Below are 22,119 nucleotides of genomic sequence, written 5' to 3'. Positions count from 1 at the left end.
AAATCAAAATCTTCGGAGGAATCTCTGGAAAAAATCTTGAAGGGATCTGTAGAGAGAGTAGTAATCTCACAAAGACATTTTAGAGACTTTCTAGAGATCTACTAGGTGGATCCTTGAAAAATCTGTGTGCTAATATTCGATAAAATTCACAAAAATAAAAAGATTAAAAAAACATGTTAAATTCTTATAAATGAATCTCCGATAGAATTCCTGGTATGATCATCTTTATCCCAGATTCCCAAACATTCTAAAAAATTACCATTATCCCAATGTCTCCCGATATCTGCAGTTTCTTCATTTAGCAGACAGCTTGCCTTCATGAATTCCAGCTTCATGTCCTCCCGCTGTCTTCTGGGGAATACCAAACTCTCGCCTAAATGATAAGCCAACTACCAGCATCTACAGTTTCTTTCTTGAAACCCCATCATTCTCTCTCTCTCTCTTCTTGGCGTAACGTCCTCATTGGGACAAAGCCTGCTTCTCAGCTTAGTGTTCTATGAGCACTTCCACAGTTGTTAACTGAGAGCCAATGACCATTTTGCATGCGTATATCGTGTGGCAGGCACGAAGATACTTCTATGCCCAAGGAAGTCAAGGAAATTTCCTTTACGAAAAGATCCTGGACCGACCGGGAATCGAACCCGTCACCCTCAGCATGGTCATGCTGAATACCCGTGCGTTTACCGCCTCGGCTATATGGGCCCTTAAAAACCCCATCATTCTTTGTTCTATTTTCCCCGAGATTTGGCTGTAATATCTTTTGAAATGTTCACTCAAAATTAAATATAAGTGTTTTTTTGGCACTGAAGAAGGTCCAACAAGGACCGAAACGTTGGCGAAGATTCATAAGAATCAACGCTTGAATCAACGCAAGGTTTCTTTGATTGTAATGCCGAAAAATGTCTGCAAATATTTAGCTCTATTTTTAGTAAAATAGTATTTCCGATCAGAGCACTACGCTGATCACTGAAAAAGGGCACGCTATAATAAAAATAAAATAAAAAGTTCTTAAAAAGCTTTGGAGAAATTCCTGGAGCAACCCCAGAATTCAAGAATGAATCTTTGAGGAAGATCCTTGGAGAAATTGCTAAGGGAAACTTTGAAAAAATAGCTTAACCATCGTGGAGTGATTCAAGAAGCAAGAATTTGAAAAAAATACCATTAGAATCCTTGGAAACATTTCCAAAATCTTTGAAACAGTTTTCGAAAGAAGAAACCCCAAAAGATTTACTAAACGAATCATTAGAGGAATTTCTGTTCTGTGACTGTTGAAGTTATTTCCGAAGGATTTTTTTTTTGAATTCCTAGGAGAATACTTGGAGGAATTTATGAAGGAATCTTCCCAAGTAACAATGAATGCTGAACAGTGAGAGTATTAGCTGAACAGTAACTGGTTAATGGTGTCAGTGGCTGAATACAATAACTGCTGAATATTGGTCTGAAGTATGGCTTGTTCAACTTCTCTAATCAACAATACATAGATGGGTGAATAGAATATTCTTCATCTGTGTAACCAGCATTACATCACACATCATTATGCATTAATCATCTGTTATTCGTTCAGCCTTTATTCAAATAATTTTTTGACAGCTGACCCAAACATGTTTTCATTATGTCCACATCGCTTGTTCAGCCTTAATACAGGCTTAGTTCAACTTATGTTCTTGACTATTCAGAAACAACAAGTAATGCTCTTGTTTTCGAGGATACGTAGACAATTGTGTGGAGTGTAGGTGCTAAGGTGAGTGACTATAAATCAGAAGGTCCGAGTTCAATTCCCAGTTTTCCCACAGATTAATTTATACATTTCGGAACATCTCTTCTGAAAATAGAATCAACTTATGGTAAAAATAGGCTCACGAAAGTGTTTTTATTTTTATTGCTACACTATTTTCAATGATACATATTGCCCATTTTACTGGCATTTTACCAGATTAGCTGGTATGTCTGAAACATACTGGATACACTTGTAATTAGAAGGCACGAAATGTTGCTAATTGGCAAATTGAGAGATGAAATTCGAAAAAAATGTTAATTTGCCAATTAGCAACATTTCGTGCCTTCTATGTAAAATGCCAGTAAAATGGGCAATATGTACATTGTACTCTTGCTTGCGTCACTTGGCGCAGTTCGGTCGTCCGAGCGTCCGACCGTGCCGAGCTCTCGACGCATACTAATTAGACACCAGCAAAACAAACTGCCTGGTGGCTAGGTATGAGGAGTGCGAGAGTAAGTCTCGGCTTCATATAAATAATTCGCTCGCACTTGTAGTTAGTGGGCACAAATAGGAGTGTGTTGTGGATTGGCATCTAAGCCGAAAAGAGAGATGAGTTTGTGAAATAGGAGTGTTCACGGTGCGGCTTCGGAGTCAGTTTGGCTTTCTATTCCGCAGAACCATTACCTGTTCTGTGGCTTAGTTGGTCAAAGCGCCGGTCTAGCGAATACGGAGTCGTGGGTTCGAATCCCACCAGAACGCGATTTTTTCACAAATTTCATCTCTCAATTTGCCAATTAGCAACATTTCGTGCCTTCTAATTACAAGTTTTTCCAGACTATTTTTAATCTAATTGATTACTGATAAAGCGCATATTAAGCCTTAAAACAACCTTTCAAAGAACCTCAAATCAGCAAAAGGTTGAATAAAATCACCAAAATTAGATGTTTAGGAGCTGAATAAAGGATTGTTCCTCTTGTACTTAGCTTTTGTTCAAATGAAGGCTGATTTAAAATAGTTGCAGACGCATTTGTAGAGCATCAAAATGTTAGCTGGGTTGAGCTTAAGCTTGATTGATCGCCTGTAGATGCTACTCCAGTATCGCCAGACCAGCTACACTCACACAAGGAACCAATGAGATTATCTGCCGGGGACTAGCAGGCATCTTCAGTGTGTGAGCATTGGTGATCTTCTATTTTTTTAAGCGACAATAGCGCCAATGGCAGTCAATGTGAGGAAGGATAAGGAAGTGATGATAGCAATCGTTTGTATCCACATCAGACCGAATATACCTCTGCGTCTGCACAAACTCATGCGGGTGTCGGAGTGTTGGTGGCTTTTTTTTTTTTTCCTTCTAAACCATAGGGGGATAATCTGCACAACAGACACCCTAACAGAAGGTTAGGGTAGTGTAGGTCGGACAGGCCGTCTTCTACAACAAAAGTAAAATCCAGGACTACTCTCTCCTCGTACCCACTAAACCATTCCTATGGTCGCCAAACCCTACGTCTCTCCGGAACCACCAAGAAGGTATTGCTTCAGAGAGGGGCTAGTGCACATCGCACCCACAAGGTTAGCTGCGTAGCCTGCAGCAACGAACATCGATGGCTCGCTTTGGAGAGTCCATCACAGTAGCATGCTGGCGCTTAGCCAGTTTCCCGAGTGGTCCTCGCCACTCCCTTTGTCCTCGGAAGGCGGGCAGGGTCAACCCCGCCCGCGCCCTACTGCTGAGCGGACATCAAGAACTGATGCCCACGTGCAACCCGATCTGACCTGCCCGCAAAGGAAGGGTATCACTACCCTTCAGGCCCTATCAGATGCACCCGTAGGTTGCAGACAGCAGGATCTCACCTACCCCGACCCTTGCCGGGGACCCCTTTCCAACCGCGGGCTCGGATCCAACCCAGTAGACCGACGCCACGACAGCACCGCTACCGGGACTTCCTCTCCGCGGCCACTTAATCGTTGTAAGGGTCGATCTCGACCGCAGGGCACCGGTATGACCTACGAAGCCGACTCCGAACCCCTGGACCACCTCTTGTACTGCATCTGGACTAGCCATTCTCCGAGTCCACGCGCCACCTCCTCTGTAGCTCCCAGACGATGTGGGTAATAGCCGTTGAAACGGCGTTCCAGCCAAACTCATCCCTACACATCCTCTGGACCAAGTTGTCCGGAGTTGTGTCCTCCCCGCATGTGGCAAGCATGCGGTCACGCATTGTGCGAAAACGCGGGCACACGAACAAAACGTGTTCCGCCGTTTCCTCTAAACCATTGCACACTGGGCATTCGGGAGAATCCGCATGCCCGAAACGGTGTAGATACTGTCGGAAGCAACCATGTCCTGTAAGGACCTGTGTCAGGTGGAATGTGACTTCCCCATGGCGCCTATTAATCCAACTATCTACCCTCGGTATCAACCTATAGGTCCACCTTCCTTTGGTGGAACTGTCCCACGCGCGCTGCCATTTGACCATAGAGGCCATCCTGACAGTCCTGCGTATGCCTCTTGTGCCGCGCATTTCGAAGCACTCCATGTCCTCACTGATAAGAATGCTGATAGGCACCATACCAGTAATGACGCAGAGAGCGTCGTGTGACACGGTACGGTACGCGCTCGCAACCCTCAGGCACATAAGCCTGTAAATACTTTCCAGCTTCCGTCGGTAGCATTTAGTACTTAGCGCGGTGCCCCACGCCGGGCCGCCATACCTAAGTATGGACGTAGCAACACTAGCCAGAAGCTTGCGCTTACTGGCGTACACCGCAGAGCTATTGGACATCATCCGGGACAGTGCCGCAATAGCTGTGGAGGCTCTTTTACAGGCATAATCGACGTGGCTACCGAAGGTAAGCTTATCGTCGATCATCACGCCCAAGTGTTTGACGGAGCGCTTTGACAGGATAGTACAGTCCCCTACACTGATCTCCGTCTGCTGCTCCGACTTCAGGTTGTTAACAACCGTCACCTCTGTCTTGTGGTGAGCCAGCTCCAGTTTCCTGGACCGCATCCACGCCTCCACAACCTTGATCGAGTGGTTGGTAGTCAACTTTACCTCCTCGATCGTTTCACCGTAGACTTCGAGCGTAATGTCGTCGGCAAATCCGACAATCACCACTCCCACTGGATACTCTAACCTCAACACCTCGTCGTACATGACATTCCATAACACCGGACCCAGGATGGAACCTTGCGGGACTCCTGAGGTTATGTGAAAGCACTTCCGACCAACCTCCGTGTCGTAGACTAGTACACGATTCTGAAAGTAACTTCCGAGAATCTTATACAGGTACTCCGTGTTGGTGGCTTAAGGTTGGCAGAGGGCTCACACATTGGTGCGTGGATGCCAGGCGTAAGGTGATAGATTAGTGTGATTATTACTATGAAGCTAAAGCGGCACAGTTCGCTTGATTGCATAACTTGTAGGCGTTTTATCTGATAGATTGACACTGTGCTGTGAAAGTTGGAAGCAAGGTAAACGGCTTTTCGACCGTTTCTGGTTCTAGCAATGGCTATGAACATATGAATACACGTCTATAGAGAGGAGAGTATAGAGAAAGAGGATAAAAAGATACAAAGTAGAAGGAAAGCGACGGGCCTTCTGCATTTGAATCAGAAGCGGTAGCCACTAGACCACCAAACCCGTCCTTGGAGGAATTCATTATGGAACCTTGGGAGAAAATCCTTATGTATTCCTTGGAGAAATATCTGAAGGAATCTTTGTAGGAATTTCTGAAAGAATAAAAAAGAAATTCCAAAATGAGTCTGGTTTAATTCTCAATACAATTTGTTCATGAAGGAATCATTAAGAAACATTTCTGAAGGAACCCTTGCAGAAATTACTGAATTATTCGCTGGAGAAGTGGAAAATGTCTGGAGGAATTTTTAAACAAGCCATGGAGAAGTTTGTGAAGGAAAACTTGAAAAAAAAAACTCTGCTACAATCTTACTGGAGGAATTAAATACTTTGAGAAATTACTAAGGAAATCTATGGATGAATTTTTGAAAGAATCCATGGGAATATTCCTGAATGAATTCTGGAGTAATACCTGATGTAATTTTTGGAAGAATTGCTGAAGGAATTCTAGGAGGAATTCCTAGGATTTTATTTGGAGGTTTGCTTGGAGGAGTTTTCGAAGAAATCCGTGCCGAAGCAATCTTTGTAAAAATTTCTAAAGTAATCATAGAAAAATTCCTGGAGGAATACATGAGAAAATTTTCAGATGGATCTGTTGGTGGAATTCCTGAAAGAATCATCCTAAAGAAAACGAAGAAATGTTTCAATCCTTAGAGAAAATCTTGAATGTTTTTTGGAGGATTTCCCGAAAGAATCTTTCGAGGACTTCCCTTAAGATAACTTAGAGAAACACCTTAAGGAATCCTAAGATAAATTCCTGATGGAAGCCATGCAGGATTTTTTTGTTAGAATTCTGGAATGAATCCAAAACTAATCTTTGGTGATATTTTTGCACATTTTGAGATATTACTGAAGGAATCCTCGATGCAATTCTTGAAGGAAGAAGGTCCTCAGAATAATTTCAAAAAAATGTTGAAGAAAATTGTGAACAAATCCTTGAAAGAATTTGTGTAGAAATAGTTTGACAAATTTTCGAGAGAGCCCTAGGAGGATTTATTGAAGAAATATTTCGGAGGATTCATGGAGGTGTATTTAAATTACTCCTGAATAAATCGCTTGAGGAGATTTGGGGAAATACTCCTGAACGAATTGAATAGTAGTGAATCCTTGAACGAATTTCTGATGTATTCGATGGTGGAATTTGTTAAGAATTACTTAGAGAAAATTCTCTGGAAGAGTGCTTAAGTGGGAAATTACTATTGAATTATTTGTAGGAATCCTTTGTCGAATTTCTAAAGTAATTATTGGATAATTCCATGATAAAAACATGGAATAATCGTTGAGCAAATCCTAAAGGGCATCCCCGAAGGAATTCTTCGAAGAAATTTGAAAGAAATCCCTGACAAATTTCGCGGATGAATTTCTAGAGGAATTTTTGAACTATTCCTTAGAAGATATTGAAAAATCAATGCGAGTACCTGGAAGAATCCTTTGAAAAGTTTCTGGAAGAATTGTTGGAGGAGTTCCTGGAAGAATCCTTGGATGAATTGTCGAAGTAATCTTTGGAGCTTTTCCTGTAGGAATCAACGGAGGCCTTCTTGAAGGAACTAGAGTAAAAGCACTAGACTTCCCCACTGCTCTAGTCTTCGCCATCTCCATACAAATTCCATTTTTATGTATGAAGTGGCGGAGATTCTCTGTGGCGGAGATTAGAGCAGAATTTTAGGGGGGAGGGGCGAAGTCTAGTGTTTTTACTCTATATGAAGACTTCCTGAAGGAATCTTTTGAAGGAGTATTTGAAGAAATTTATGAAAAAACCCTTGTAAGAATTGGTGAAAGAATTTCTAGAGCAACTCCAAGCGTAATTCCAGGAGGAACTTCAGAGGAATTCTCTTCTAGGCCTGAATGTTTGCATGGCAGATCATTAGTCCGAATTCAAGTAGCAGTTGTTGAAAAAACTCTCGAAGAGATCCTTGGAGAAACCCCTAGTAATAGTGAAATCTCTAGAAGAGCTACAAGAGAAATAGGGTGCGGGCACCGGTTTTGGCCAGTCTAAGGGAAATCATTTTTATAAAAATAACCAATAATCGAATGAAAACTACCAATGTGTGAAACGAAAGGTTTCGATTTATACTTTATTAGAAAAATGCATAAAGCAAGCTAATACTTGATTTGTGTATTAAAAGTGGCACTGGCCAAAATAGAAGCACTGCCGCAGTTTTGGCCATATTCTCAGCTTTGGTTTCTATTTTGGCCAATCACGTGTATTTCTTATGGGAGTGGCCAAATTCGAAGCACCCTGGCCTAAATGGATATATGGGAGCTGATTTTTTAAGAAAAATTATTTTTTTCTTCCAGTTTTTAATCAAAATGTATGGTTTTCACAGCTGTAATCATCATATTATATCAGAATCTACTAGTAAAAAATAAATTTATGCCGATTTAGACCGTAATAGGCTGCATACCGCACTATGGCCAAAACTCCGGGCTGGCCAAAACAGAAGCTTCTACCCTACTTTATAAAAAAAATCCAGCAGCAATCCTCAAAACTACTCCACGGTCTTACGTATTTACGTAGAGGACAGCCTCTAAGCCATGTACAAAATCCTCTATTTGTGCAATATAAATAGCACTACGTTGTGGTTTGATTACATACAAAACTTTAAACTTGAGAGCCTTATGGCTTCTCAACAACTTCGTTGAAGACACGAAGATTCTAAGACGTACACATAATGGGTATATGGACTTATAGTTCGACTCAATTGCATCCAGCATCTAATCCATCTACCCGGATCAAACTTATTAATTTCACCCGTTTTTCATATAACCCTAATGCACTTTGAACAAATATCTTCTGATTTGGCATAACATTATTTTACCATTCAGCAATATTAAGAATATATTCACCGAGATAATTTTCAGCAATGACTCAGCAGCACTCACCAGTAAAGACGGCACGTTGTTGCAGGCAAGTCATCGCCTGTAGGATCGTGATTCCGCGAAGTAGCATTCGCACCTGGACACGGTCACCGCGATACTAAACCGAACTATACCTTCTAATATAGGGATGAGATAGAAGCTGAAAAAAAAATCACCCACACATATCGCATCACATCACATAATGTTTACTAGCACGGCCGCCAGTTCGCACGAACAAGCGATAATCGATCTCTAAACTACTGCGAGAACCCGAGAGGTGCGTTGCGTTGTCTTCTATCGTTATCATAATGATTAACGTGTCTCATATTTCTAGTGTGCTATTTAAGAGGGCAGTGCAAGTGTGACTTTCTGCTTTTCTCGAATGTAGTAGAGTGATGCGGGGTGGTTGAGACTAGTTCAAAATTCATATTCTGAAAACTACTGAAGGCTGTTTTCTAGGTAAATTATCAAATTCCACACATTGATTTTCTCATTAAATTGAATACTTAGTCCATGTGCACTTCCAAAAACGAACCTTGTGTCACAACTTTTCGAAATCTTCATTTTCTTCTAATGATTTTTGTTCTAAAACATTCACTTCACAAATTAACTCGAATCACCAACTTCCACCCCACTTTTCTCTATTACAAAGTGCATCACTATAGTGTATTCTTTGGGGATCACTACAAATAGCCATACATACATTATGTGTTACACCTTCGTCACACTAGTTCTGAATATCGTAGGTGCTAAGCAGGTATGAACGGGCTATCCAATAGGTAGATGGTGTTGCACGGAACAACACAACACGGCACGCTTTCTTATCGCCTTGATAATAAACGATGTGTGTTAACCCTAATGGGCAACCGGCCGATAGGTGAATGACTGTAGCATTTGCAGCCATTCGAAAAAAAAGCGAAACTGATAAATGGATCTGACGTATTTTTATTTCAAACAAATTATTGTTAATTTCAAATATGAGCTTTGACTACGGCTTACGGCAAGAGTGACTACCTCAAATACGGTTGGTTTTCAATACATCAAAACATCAACTAAACCCTGATAAAAAATTCCAATAAAATCACCATAAATCACCATTGAATAATGATAAATTTAACTATTCAACAACAAATTATATTGTGCACGTAGGGGGATTAGGGGCATAATGGACACCCTAAGCAAATGAGTACGTTAGACCTGTATAACGAAGAAAAACTTAACATATTATCAGTTGGCTTCCAACTTCAACTTGTTTCCTACGTATTTCAATCATATACAGCAGGTAGAATGTCTTTATTGTGAAGAAATAGCGAATTTTAAATCGTGTGTTTTTCAGGGCTGGCAGGAAAGGTACGGGGCGAAATGGACACCCATCGGGGCATAATGGACACCCCTGCATATTTTATGCTAATTCTTTGATTACATCGATCAGTTAAGTAATCTGCCTACGGAGATCAATGCCACAGATATAATACTCCATCTTAGACGTGTTTACATAACATCAAAGTTAATTAAATAAACTTTAGGCTAAAATAATCGGATTGATTTTTTCCAAACTCTTTAAAACGCCTAACAGTATGCAATGCGCGTACATCCGTTCGTAATTCCCGTGTTCATTTCGCCCCGAATCGACTACAACATTAAAATTGCTATTTTAAGTAAATTTTGAACAAAAATACAACACTTCATCCATTGCCCAGTCTCCGTATACATGTAGATAAGGTAACAATTCACTTGTTTTAATGGTGGACACACTCCAACACTCGTAATACCTTATTTGCTGCTGCTTCGAAATTATAAGAATTTCACCATATGAAAAACATATTTCATTTTCAATGATATTTTGGTTATTTTGGAGCAATATATATGGTACTTTTGAAAAATAGAACCATGACTTCTTCCTTTACACTTATGCATTAAAAGTTTTACATAAAAGTCAACGGTTTCGGCAAAAACAGGGGTGTCCATTTCGCCCCGGGTGTCCATTATGCCCCTAATCCCCCTATTTTCCTACTGAAAATGCTCTATTGCAACTACATTACGTGCACAATAAAATCAATGGCGCTAGAGATTACAATTATAAAAACACCATAAATTAAATGGTAGTAGACTTGAGTTTGCTCCAGAAAATTTTGATTTTTTTATGGTAAAGATACATAACAACCCCCATTTTCTATAGTAAAAGTGACATTTACAATACATGCTATGGTGAAAAACCATAGGGTATGATGTTATTCTACCGTTTCAAACAATTGAATCAATAGTAACTACCATTCATTTCAGCGTGTTGTAACAATACACTCGGTTGTATCTCTATGATCTTTTTTATCAGGGAATACCAAACTTTGAGAATATTTTAGGGATTTTTTCCTTGCGATGAAATGGAGTTTTTTTTAAATAATACTGTTTGAAACGAAATTCCTGAAAAAATAGTCGGCGAAAAAGCAAACAGTGTGCACGGAGGATTCGGAAGTCTGCTTGCCGGGAGTTTTTATTTAGCGCTAGCAGTTAACAGTAAGCGACCAGTTCGCGTTTAATTTGGGCCATCCTTCGTTATTTCGAGTTAGTGCACGGAGGGAAAAGTTAATTTGATGTAATTCCCGCATGCTATCTTTCGTCAATTGTTTCGTTTTTATTTTTTTCGTTTTACCCTCCGTTGGATTTGGACGATCGGAGACTCAGCGAGTGGTGTGAACTCTCAGGTGTGAACGAGTGAACGTTCGATATGATTTCAAGGGCATTCTGAACCTTTTGGATGCTGACATCGGAGGCGAACACAGAAAACCAGTAGAATAGGATTATCCTTAGAGAAACAGTCGTTCGACCATTTTCAAAATTTTCGGGCAAGACCTTCCGAAACTCTCAGCGAGGTCCTGAGCAGATACAGCTGGAAACATCTGCCAAGCTAAAGGTAAATTTAGGGACATTTTTAACGAGAACCTTTGCGAAGTCCCGCGTTAGCTCCTGAATATTTTTCAGTAAGTTTTTTGTAGATTAGTTTAACAAGGTTTTTTTTTTGGTAGATTCTTTTCGGGTTTCCTGGTCAATTTATTAAGAGATCTGAAGAAGATTCTTTTGAAAATCAGCTCACATGACTCTAAATCCCTTGTGTATTTTCTGAAGGAAATTCCAAGATAAATAAGAGAGAGAGAGACTGGAGACGAACCAGCCTCGGGCTGAAAGTCTCGATAATAAAGACATAAAAAAAATAAATAAATAAATAAGAGAGTATTCACAGGACGAATCCATGGAAAAATCTCCTCCAGAGAATCCATGGAATAATCTCTGAGAAAATTGCAGAAGAAATTCAAGGAAAAAATCCTTGTGGAAACCCTGGCACCATTTTATGAAAAATCACCGGAGCCAGATAGTCCTGGAAGAATCCCTAAAAAAACCCCCGGAGACATGGCCTTAGGAATCCTTGGAGAATTTGTTGAGGAATTCTTGGAAAACCTCCAGGAGAAATCACAGAAAGAACCTCCATTCAGAAATTCTGTATAGTTTGCAGCATGAATTACTGGCTGAACCTTAGCAGGAATTTCTCTAGCAATAATAGAAAGAATCCTTGTAAAATCTCTAGGGAATTATTTAGACAATCCTTGGAGAAATAACCAGAAGTACTTCGGGAGGAATCCTAGCGGAAATTCCCAGAGAAATTCTTTCAGGAGCGTCTGAAGTTATTCCTGCAGGTATTTCTAGAGGATTACTAGCACGAATTATTGAAAGAATCTCAGTAGGAATTTCTAGAAGGATCATAAAACGAATACCTAGGAGTTTCTGAAAGAATTCCTAAAGAATTTATTGGAGGAATCCCTGGAGAAATCGCAGAAGATGTTTCTAGAGGGCTTCAAAATGAATATTGATTATAAAATGGTGACGCTTAGTGGAAACCCGATGTTTTTTCTTTCTTTTAATAATGGACACAGCGTACTTGAATAATGTGTAATTTATTAAATATAGCTATTGAGAATACGAAACAAATTTATTTTAGAAGTATATTAAATAAATAGAAAACTTTGCAATGTACATAAGGTAAGGCTGAAACACCTTTTTGGGTAAATAGCATGAGCTTTTTTATGAGAATAATTTTCTATTCAAAAAGTACATTTGAAACAAAATTCGGGAAAAAAAGTTTGCTTCGATATGCACTGCAATTTCTTGGGTTTGTGCTCACATAAGAACCACAGACAAACAGACGTAACACTACGAACATTTCCGTATTCAAATCATAGTCACGGAAGAATGTTCGCTCAATGCTAAAAGGACTGAGTTTGGCCAACCATCAACTAGATGGCGGTAGTGGGCAAACGTCACAGATAAACAGTCAATATCACAGATAAACAGACGTAACTCTTGGGACAAACTGTAGTTAAAAGCGTCGTCACGAAAACGTAACCGCCCAATACTAATCGTGTTATGCTTGACCGAGCAACCATTAGATGGCGGTAGTGAGCAAATGCCAAACAGGAGCAAAATCAACGTGAGCGTCACGTGTGACCAATCGACCAACTAGCAGATATTTGAATCCACCGTTAGAATGGTGATCGAAGGAGTTCGAGTAGAGTGTGACGTCTGTTTTTCTGTGGTTATATTCTACGTACTAGGGATTCCTCCAGAACTCTAACTGTGGATACCTCCAGGAAGTTATGCTGTCAAATTCCCTTGACAGACCCTTGAGGACCCTTTAAAAATCCTTCTGGATATTCCCACAGAAATTTCATTTAGGGATCCATCCAAATTTGTGGATTTTTTAGCCTTATTATCTAGATGTTCAACCCGCGACTAGTTCATCTCGAGACCCATGTTTTAGTTCATCGGGAGTGGGATTCGATCCCAAGCCCTCGGCGGGATAGTCAGGTGCTTAAACCCGAGCTTGAACCATCACGCAAGGTCCACTCCACCATATTTGTAGAGCAATTCACAGAAGATCTTTTGAAAGATCTTCTGTGGATTCCTCCGGGAATACCTTATCTAGAGATTCCTTCAGAAACTCCTTCTGGGGGTGCCTCCAAGAATGCATTCTGTAGTATAGATTCAAGTTCCTTTAGGGATTCCTTCAGTAGTTTAGACTGAGATTCTTTCGAGAACTTTTTCTGGGAAGTAACTCAGCAATTTGATCAAGAAATTTCTCCAGGAACTACCGGAGATTTTCTAATGCAATTACTGTTGGATCTCCAGAATAGATTCCTACAGGATCACTTGGATGTTCGTTTGGAGTCAACTCAGCAGTAAATCTAGCAGAAAATCTAACAACAATTCTGGAGAGAATCCAACAGAAGCTGTTGCAGGAATCAAAGAACAAAGGCGTGCAGCACTCCATGAGGAATTTAAAATGAGACATCTGGTTTAATCCCGCAAACCGCAGCGGTCAGGAACTCTTTCAGGTATCCAATGGATAATATCCATATGGAAACTTCTCATTGAAATAAGTTTTGAATTAATTGAATTTCTGGAGGAATTTCCGAAGCAGCTTCTGGAAGAGATTACCAAGGACCTTCTACAAGCTCCCGGAGGAGCTTGTGAAGGAACCCTTGGAGGAAATCTCGACGGATTTTTTAGAGGAATTCACTTCTAGAGAATTCCCAGTGAAACTCTTATAGGAATACCCGGTAAAACTCCTAGGGAGACTTCTGGTGAAGTTCCTAGAGGAACACCCGCCCGAATAAAAAATACAGTAGAAAAACCGAACGTTGTATTGTAACAGTACTATTTAAAACCATATTTTTACAATAGACACTACTGTAAAAATAAAAATACAAAACCAATAAAATGTAATGTAAACACCATACAGTAAATTGTAAATAAGATTTTTACAATATACTATACGGGTGGTTAAGTATCGTAACAATATAAAAAAAATATGTTTCTCCATATATATTTTTTTGTAAAACCATACATTATATTGTAAATGAATTGTTATAAATACTGATACGTGGGTTTTAATAAACCGTACATTGTATGGTACACATATGGTTTCAAACAATAAAATTACCGTAAATATATTGTTTTTATTGTAGTTTCAGTACTGGTTATACATTTAATTAAATGGTTTTGGAATGGTTCTCTTTTGTTATGTTGTATTGGTTTACATTACATAAACCATATAATGTTATATTATCTTGTCATTTTCCTCCTGTTAATGGCATCTCAGGCTTACTAGCATTATGAGATACGCTTTGGGAATTCTCCAGAGCGTTTTGGATAACCCTTCATATATTGGATCGCCCACGTCCAAGTCTGAGTCGAGGTCTGAGTAGTCTCTGATTGCATTAACAGTTGAAGCTTAGGCTCCCATGCCCCACCAGCCAGATAACCGGGTTTCGCAAACTAAGCATTATTTGTGGCAACACTTTGAGCGGCATGATGGAACTATGCCGAGCGCGCTAAGTATTATTAGACCACTAATGTAGTTGCATGAAGTGGGTGACGAGGTACATAAGTATCATTACAGCGTGCTTAACCGTTATTGCAATATTCAGGCTCCAGTTTGACTAAAGTTTGAAATACACGGAAATACATAACAACTCATGAGAAAACTGTCAAGTTCGATTCAAGTATAAGTTAGGTTAAAAAGCGAACCCGCAGACGAACCTATATTAAAAGTCATTTCAGTGTTCAGTCCAGTCCATGTGTTAAAGATGGCTCTACGTCAAAGATAAAGTTTGTCAATCGCATTTGATTCGATTGTGGTCGAAGGCAAGTTCACATGAGAGAAGAGGAGAAAATTCCCCTAAATGCAAATACAGAACTAATAGTGTTGAACTCATCCACTGATTTACGGTAATCTGACCTGCATCATTCCGGGTTCGCCTACATTCGTATTTCTCTCATCGCACTCTACACACCTAGCCCGCCATATCTCTTGGACCCCTGCTTGGACCTGCAGTTCTTAGAATAGGACATTTGGTTTACCACTGATTTAAACATGTTATTGATTTTCAATTGATTTTTTTCACTTTTTTCTCTTTCCTATGAAAGCTTTCCTTTGCATAAAAAAGTCACAAACATCAACAAAACAAAGCACGGAAAAAATGTTAAACTGAATAAATCTGGTGTTCGATTTGAATAGGTCGAATCTGCATATGAATCACAGCAAACATACGACCTATTCAAATCGAACACCAGAAATAATCAAAAATTCACGGAAAAATAATGTTTCGGAAAAGTGAATGGTTCAAACGTAAGAAAAACAGTATAATATATTGTTACATAAAAATCCAATGTAAATGTATAGTATAGCGAACCATTTCATCACAATACACTTTATTGTAGCTGGTACACTGTATGGTGCAGAAATGGTTTTCACCATACACCCTATGGTTAGTTTTTATCCGGGCGGTGGAACTCCTAAAGTAGTTCTCAATTGATCTACTAGAAGAAATTCAGATGATTCGTAGGGATGTCTCAGTGGACTCCTAGATGAATTTCCAGAGGATCAGATGGATTTCTGAATAAATTCCCTGCGGAATTTCCCAGAGGAATTCCTGGAGCAATTTCTGGAAAAATTTGAGGTAGAACTACTAGATAAATTCCCAGTGAAACTTCTAGTGAAAATCCTAGTAAAACAAAACTCTCGCAAAAATAGCTATTGAAACTCCTAAAGGACCTCCCGGTGGAACTGCTGGGTAAATTCTCAGTAGAACTTCAAGAGGAATTAGCAGAGGTCCTCCTGGTGGAATTTCCAGTAATTCCCCAGAGAAAACTTCATCTTTGTGTATCGAAATGCAGTGCATAACTCACGAACCGAACGTCTGATTTTGGTCGTCTTTGGTTTATTTATGAGGCAAAAAACATGGAAAATAGAGAATGTTCGAATTCTATTTACATGCATTTAGAACGGGGACTCTATTTAGATTTTACATGCATTTAGAACGGGGACTCTGACTTGGAACGTGAAAAAAAACGTAGTAGGCAAAACAAAGTTTGCCGGGGACGACTAGTTAATTATGGATTACTGCACGAATTTATTCTGGCCTGCTTACTCTCACACGAAATTTGACGTTTGAGCGGTGTCGACACCTCTCAAACGTCAAATTTTCTGTGAGAGTAAGCAGGCCAGAATAAATTCGTGCAGTGGACCATGGAAGAACTTCATGATAAATTCCTAGAGGAACTTGCTAAGGAATTGACAGATAAACTTCCACCCAAGTAACATTTTTAGTTTTCTTATGGTCTACAAGCTGATGTTACGATCAAACCGTTAAAACTTATTTTAAAGCTTATTAACTTTTACAGCTGTAATAAACCCGTGATAAAACCCTATAAAACCTGAAAGGGCCCACTCTAAAGGAGGTTGTTCAAACCATTTCTTAAAACGTTATGTATGCTACTAGGTTTTGTGACACGTTCTTGTAGTGGACTATACAGCATAGATAAGACCTGTTGGGTAGGTTGCGAGAAGAGCAATATGCCGTATTGAAGTTCCGAAACTATCTTGAATGAAAGATTAAAACCACAGCCTAAAATCAATCTAAATCTAAAATCATTACATACTGACAGCAAATTGCAAATTATTCATAATGATAAAACGAAAACTATGTCGATCAACAATGTTAATAAAATTTAGATGGAAATTTCTCCGGAAAGGAATACGGTTACTAAGACAAAGAAATTCATGCCGCAAAAAATTACTGGCATAATCCTATAAAATATTTCTGAATAAAGCGAAGCGCCACGTCATTAACCTCACATGACATATTAAAAATACCAATTTTGATCTCGCTTGCAAAACTATGCATGCAAGCCACAATCCAAACATCAACATGGCGCACAAAATGTGCTAGCAGGAATTAATTATCGCGATGAAAAACATGGATTCCTTTAAGTTAAATCCTCCTGGTTTTGATTGCGATTGTTTAAGATCAGTTAGAGTAAAAGCAGCATCTTCTAGAGTTGTTATTCTTTATCGATACGGTGCAAAGGCTGACATACACCTTCTTATTCTTAACGCATGATTATATGCGCTACTCAAACACTGTTTAGTTCTAAGGAGATGCGAGTGCAGGCTGGACGCTCTTAAGAACTCGCCGCTTGGATGACAGTCGTAAAAATGTAAACAAACCAAAAGGTTTGTATTTTCGATAGATTTTAGTTATTTTTCGGGGTTTCCGTGGTCGCTTTATCTGCTGGAGTGTTTGGTAAGTAGATATAATCAATCAGGATCTTCCTTCATCGGCTGTGGCTGTGTGTAAATGAAAGTGTGATGCCGAAGTAAGAGCAAACGATACGATCCCTACCACCCATATCTTGCTTGAAAAACCCCGGTCACAATCGGACTCTAGCGGGGGAAGCTTAGTTAGATCGTCTAGCCAGACAAATTTTGTCCGCCGAAGATTACATTTCCTTTATATAAAATGAAAAAATAATTATGTCTGATTGATTATACTTTTTCATTTGGGTAGCATATTAAATCTATTCACCAAAAGTAGATCGCATTGCTGTGCCTCTCTCAAGCCAGCTTTAATACGTCTGATGTTAAATCCAAAAAAAGTTTATAACTACTTTATCACGACTTTATACAATCTATCAGGTTTTAGGACCGTCAAGATATGCCAAGTTTTATGATCAAGTTTTAATACGCACTTAACAGTTCGTTTACAATGAATTTTTTGCTTGGCAAATAGGCAAGCAGGTAAGTTTTATTCCATTGGCTTGAAAGTATCTACAAACTGCTTTAAAGTTGCTTGTGTTGTTAAAGCTGTTTTACAATATGAACTGCTTCATCATACCAAAAAAGTTTTACCAAATCCGTAACAAAACCCTAATAAATATTATCTAAGAGCAGAAGGTATACAAATTGTTACTTGGGCAGAGAAACTCCACGAAGAACTATTGGAGAAATTCCAGAAAAAACTCTTAGAAGAATTCTCGGAGGAACTCCTACAGGAATTTACTGTATAACTCCAGGAGGAGTTTCCAGTACAGCTCCTAAAGGAAATCCCAGTGAAACTCCTCAAATCTCAGTGGAATTTTGAGAGCAATTCCTAGAGTAACTTTTTAACAAATTCCTAACAAAACTCGTAGAGTAATTCCCAGTAGAACTCTTAGAGGAAGTGAAGCCATGTCAACTGAGTCTAGCTGGAACTGGACTAACTGGCTTTTCAGAGGGTCTTATCTTAAAACCTCACTGTAGCCGCCCCTTAAACCCCTTGAGCTCTCTCTGGAATGCCCCTGAAATGCACCAAAAACTCCCCGAAACCTTCGATGTCCCCCTGGGCCTGGAGCTCCCCTGAAACGCTTCTAAAAACCCTGTTTTTAGGCACTCATGAATCTCTTGGGTCCAGAAACTTGTTTCTCAAACCCTCAGGAGCAAAACCGGTTCTGGCGAACTAAGTTCCCTCATTTAAAGTGATACGGGACGCCGTGATATTTTTCCTATCTTTCCTCTCTTTCTAACAATTTGGCTCGCGATTTTGCGATTTGGTAATTTCGATTTCTATCGCACTTAAGTTGCTGAAAAACAATCAACTGATGTGAGCATGCACGATGGTAAGTTTTTATTTCACACAAAATTACCTCTTTTATGCACTGTCTATATTGTAATATTTCCTTAATCTTCGAGCGATCGCGCTGTTGTATTTTGTACAACACGCTGAAAAAAATCTCGCTTTTCTCTTGAATGTATTTACAGGAACTTTGAATGGAAACTCATCTGTTACATGTTTTACATGTTCGTATAACTTTTAGTTAAAATTTGACACTTCGAAAGCTATTTTGGGTCCGGTTAAAAATAACCCTACTCTCGATCAGGGTTAATCTTGACAGTTCGATAGTTATTTTTTGTTCGGAATGATTTGGATGCGTACTGTTTGTTCTAAATACAGTAGACGTTCGCTCGATGCAAACGGTTCAACTGCAATGCTTTTTAACTGCAAGTCCGCTAAGTGCAACAATTTTGCAGTTATCGCACCGCTATCTGTCAAAAACAAAACGTCAACAGAGTTGCGATGTTTTTCAGATGCACTTCAGCTGCATTGCGATGTTTTTAGTGCATTCTGGCTGCGTCCAACAGCAATTGACAACTGTTTGACGGCTGTCATCCGTTGCAGTTATCGAATTTCATTCGGTAACTGAAACGTAAACATGTTGCACTTATCGAACGTCTACTGTAACTACTCGTCTGTCAAATTTCAAATGGGCCGCCGTCGTGGTTATTTTTTAACTTTTCGATGGCAAATAACTATCGAAGTGTCAAATTTTAACTAAAAGTTATACGAACAAGCGAAATGGTTCACAGTATAAATAAACGTTTACAGGGCTCAGGCGGATTAATGCAAGCTTACACTGATTGCATACTTTCAGAACGGGCAACGATTAGATGCTAGAGATATTTTTAAGCCGTTCCCTGACACGCACTTCAAACCAATTAATCTAGTTACCCTTAGCGATTATTTTCATATTTCATAAAGCCTTCTGATTAACATCCATGATCGCACCTACTGTTATTAGCAATTCGAACAATTCGAAGAAAATATGTAATAAAAACAAAATTCTGGAGCTCGATTTGAATAGGTCGTATGTACATTTGTCGATATAAAATTCGATCAGTTTATTTAAGTTATTGTAGCAATATGGAAAATATTTTGGAAACTTTCAATGATGGAACGGAAAGCCTGTTTTGTGATGATTCTGCTGTATGTATCAACTTTGTTCAATTTCAACGGTTTTTGCTATAATAAGCGATTCCAACTGATCGAATTTTTAATCGACAAAAGCACATACGACATTTTCAAATCGAGCTCCAGAATTATTCATAAGCCGCAATTTTGTCGGCTCTCACTTTCATCCCCAACCCACTGTGTTTAAAGCACATGAATAAAATGCAAAACTTGTTTACATCCATATGCAGATACTTCACCCTGTCTACCCGCTCCAGTTTATCGGCTACCTCTTCCGAACCGCGAAAGAGTACCTACTGACTGTATCAATTAATACGATATTTCAAGCATAATTTTTCAAATCGACGTATCTAACTTTTTCACTGATCTGAGTAAATTCATGGTCAATGTTGACGACCATTTCACTAAAATAGTTTTTTATAAAAAGACTTTTCATAAGTTTTTTCGTGCTTAACATCACCAGGGATATTGCACGCACTAGGTAAGGAACAAAACCTACTCATTCCATATCATTTTCACAATGAATTTTGACAAAAATACACATACACCGGGTTGGTTCGAGATACGTCATGCCAGATACGTCGCTTTTGTATGGTGCCAGTTTGGTGTATCTGTTACTTTTGATTTTGGCTAGATACGTCGTTTGGTTTTCTCATATATCAAAACGGTGTATCTATCAGTAAAGTTGTAAACATCAATATAGTTAGATACGTCGTTTCGAAAAATATGCTTAGTTAAACAAATTAAGCAATAAATCATCAAACTGTGATGTGGATTCTTCAATTTGCTTTATGAATCGTGCATGCAGCAGTAAACCCGGATTTGTTTACATTCTCGAGTTACGTCGGATTGAAAAGTTATGCTTGATTTATAGACAAGCAAAACAACACACTTTCACTTACCGAAATCGAGTCTGGATTTCTTGAGAATCGGATTAACCGGCGACAAGCTGGTGGCTCTTTTCATCATTTTCCGGCGGGCGTCTTTTCGCGTTTTTCAAGAGTTAAAAGTCTACTACACTAGAGTTATTGCCTATTTAAAGCTTCCAAACCGAACTATGGCAACAAACACAACACTATGATATCAGCGCCAACTTTCGGGCGTTGTTACATTGATCGTAGCTGGAGCAAGACTGAACCCACGACCAAAACAATGATGGATACGCTCCGGCTCCGCCACGAACGAAGCCGAAAGCGTTGGTAAACAAACACAGGTAGTCGCGCGGAACAGTGTGCAAAACAAAATCGCAAAAAAGAGCGCGTGATTTGTTCATTTTGACAGATGAATGCTGGCTGCACTGGAACAGTTCTTTGTTTTGTTTTCAGATGGATTTCTAGTGGAATTTGGAGGTAGTATTTTTTTTAGAAAATACCTACAAAAACCGATGCAGGCGGTAGAACGAGCGTTTTGGTGAGCTTGTAAAGTATTTCGCACGAGTACGTAGCATGGTTTGCTTCCGTTCCCGTTGGTGATGAATTTCGGGCGTTGGAATCGGGTGATCCGAGGTATCCTTCTGGATACTATACAGCAACGCAGAGTGATTTTCATTATTTTAAACGTTTAAAATGCGCTGTTGGAACTGGATGCGATCTCTGGTAGGGATCACACAACCCCACGCCTCCGAAAGAATAGATAACTTGTCAGATGCCACGTAAAGCCTAGTATGCACCTGGTAAGAAAAGCACTCAAGAAAAAATCTTTCTAATTACCAAAGGAATTTTGACAACTGATTAGTATGGGAGGAAATGTCAGTTTTCCTTGGGGAATAATTGAACGGGACATTTTTCCGCAAGCAAAAGTGACAGCTCCATTTGAATTGCCCGGCAGGCGTTACGAGCGTTACACAATTTTCATTTCTTTTCAGCTGCGGACCGCTCAAGAAATTTTGACAACGAAATCATTTCTTGACCGTTTCTTGTCCTATCCTTTTCCACAGTAGTTTTCAGGTTTGTACTACACTTAAAGCTTAGTACTCAGATCGCAAGAAATGAGGTCAAGGAAAAAAGTGCATTTTTACCAAAGTAATTTTGACAGTCGATCTTGAGAGAGAAAAAAGAAAAAAATCGACGAAACTCTTTGTTTACCAATCTGACTGACTTGGAATGAAACCGGGACAATCGGCAAGAACAAGCGAACTCCCCTACCAGGAGCAGGCATGAATCTACTGATCTGGACCGCAGCAAACTGGAAGATTGACCAGCAATCCGAGGCGCTCCAGCTCTATTTGACCGGTGATATTCTGAGCGGGCCAACTGGCTGTTTGCTTCAACCAGACACGATTTGTTTTAGA

The 22,119-nt window shown here is 39.5% G+C and overlaps 1 protein-coding gene across 2 annotated transcripts in view; it reads right to left on the bottom strand.

Moving 5' to 3' along the window:
• LOC109422140 (sulfiredoxin) overlaps window positions 1-20,970 on the bottom strand; it is a 44,144-nt gene extending 23,174 nt beyond the window's left edge. The window contains exon 1 of one of the 2 annotated variants that reach the window (XM_029877345.2): window positions 20,732-20,970. In XM_029877345.2, coding sequence (XP_029733205.2) covers window positions 20,732-20,798 — 67 coding nt within the window. In that variant the 5' untranslated portion in view covers window positions 20,799-20,970. Of the gene's footprint in view, window positions 1-8,235; window positions 8,417-20,731 lie in introns of those variants that run through there. The other variant, XM_029877346.2, reaches the window with a different exon arrangement.
• Between the last annotated feature and the right edge of the window lie 1,149 nt (window positions 20,971-22,119).

The sequence above is a fragment of the Aedes albopictus genome, chromosome 1 (genome assembly GCF_035046485.1).
Source record: "Aedes albopictus strain Foshan chromosome 1, AalbF5, whole genome shotgun sequence".
Taxonomy (NCBI): domain Eukaryota; kingdom Metazoa; phylum Arthropoda; class Insecta; order Diptera; family Culicidae; genus Aedes; species Aedes albopictus.
Note: the sequence above shows the minus strand (reverse complement) of the source record. Positions and strands in the feature narration are given on the sequence as shown.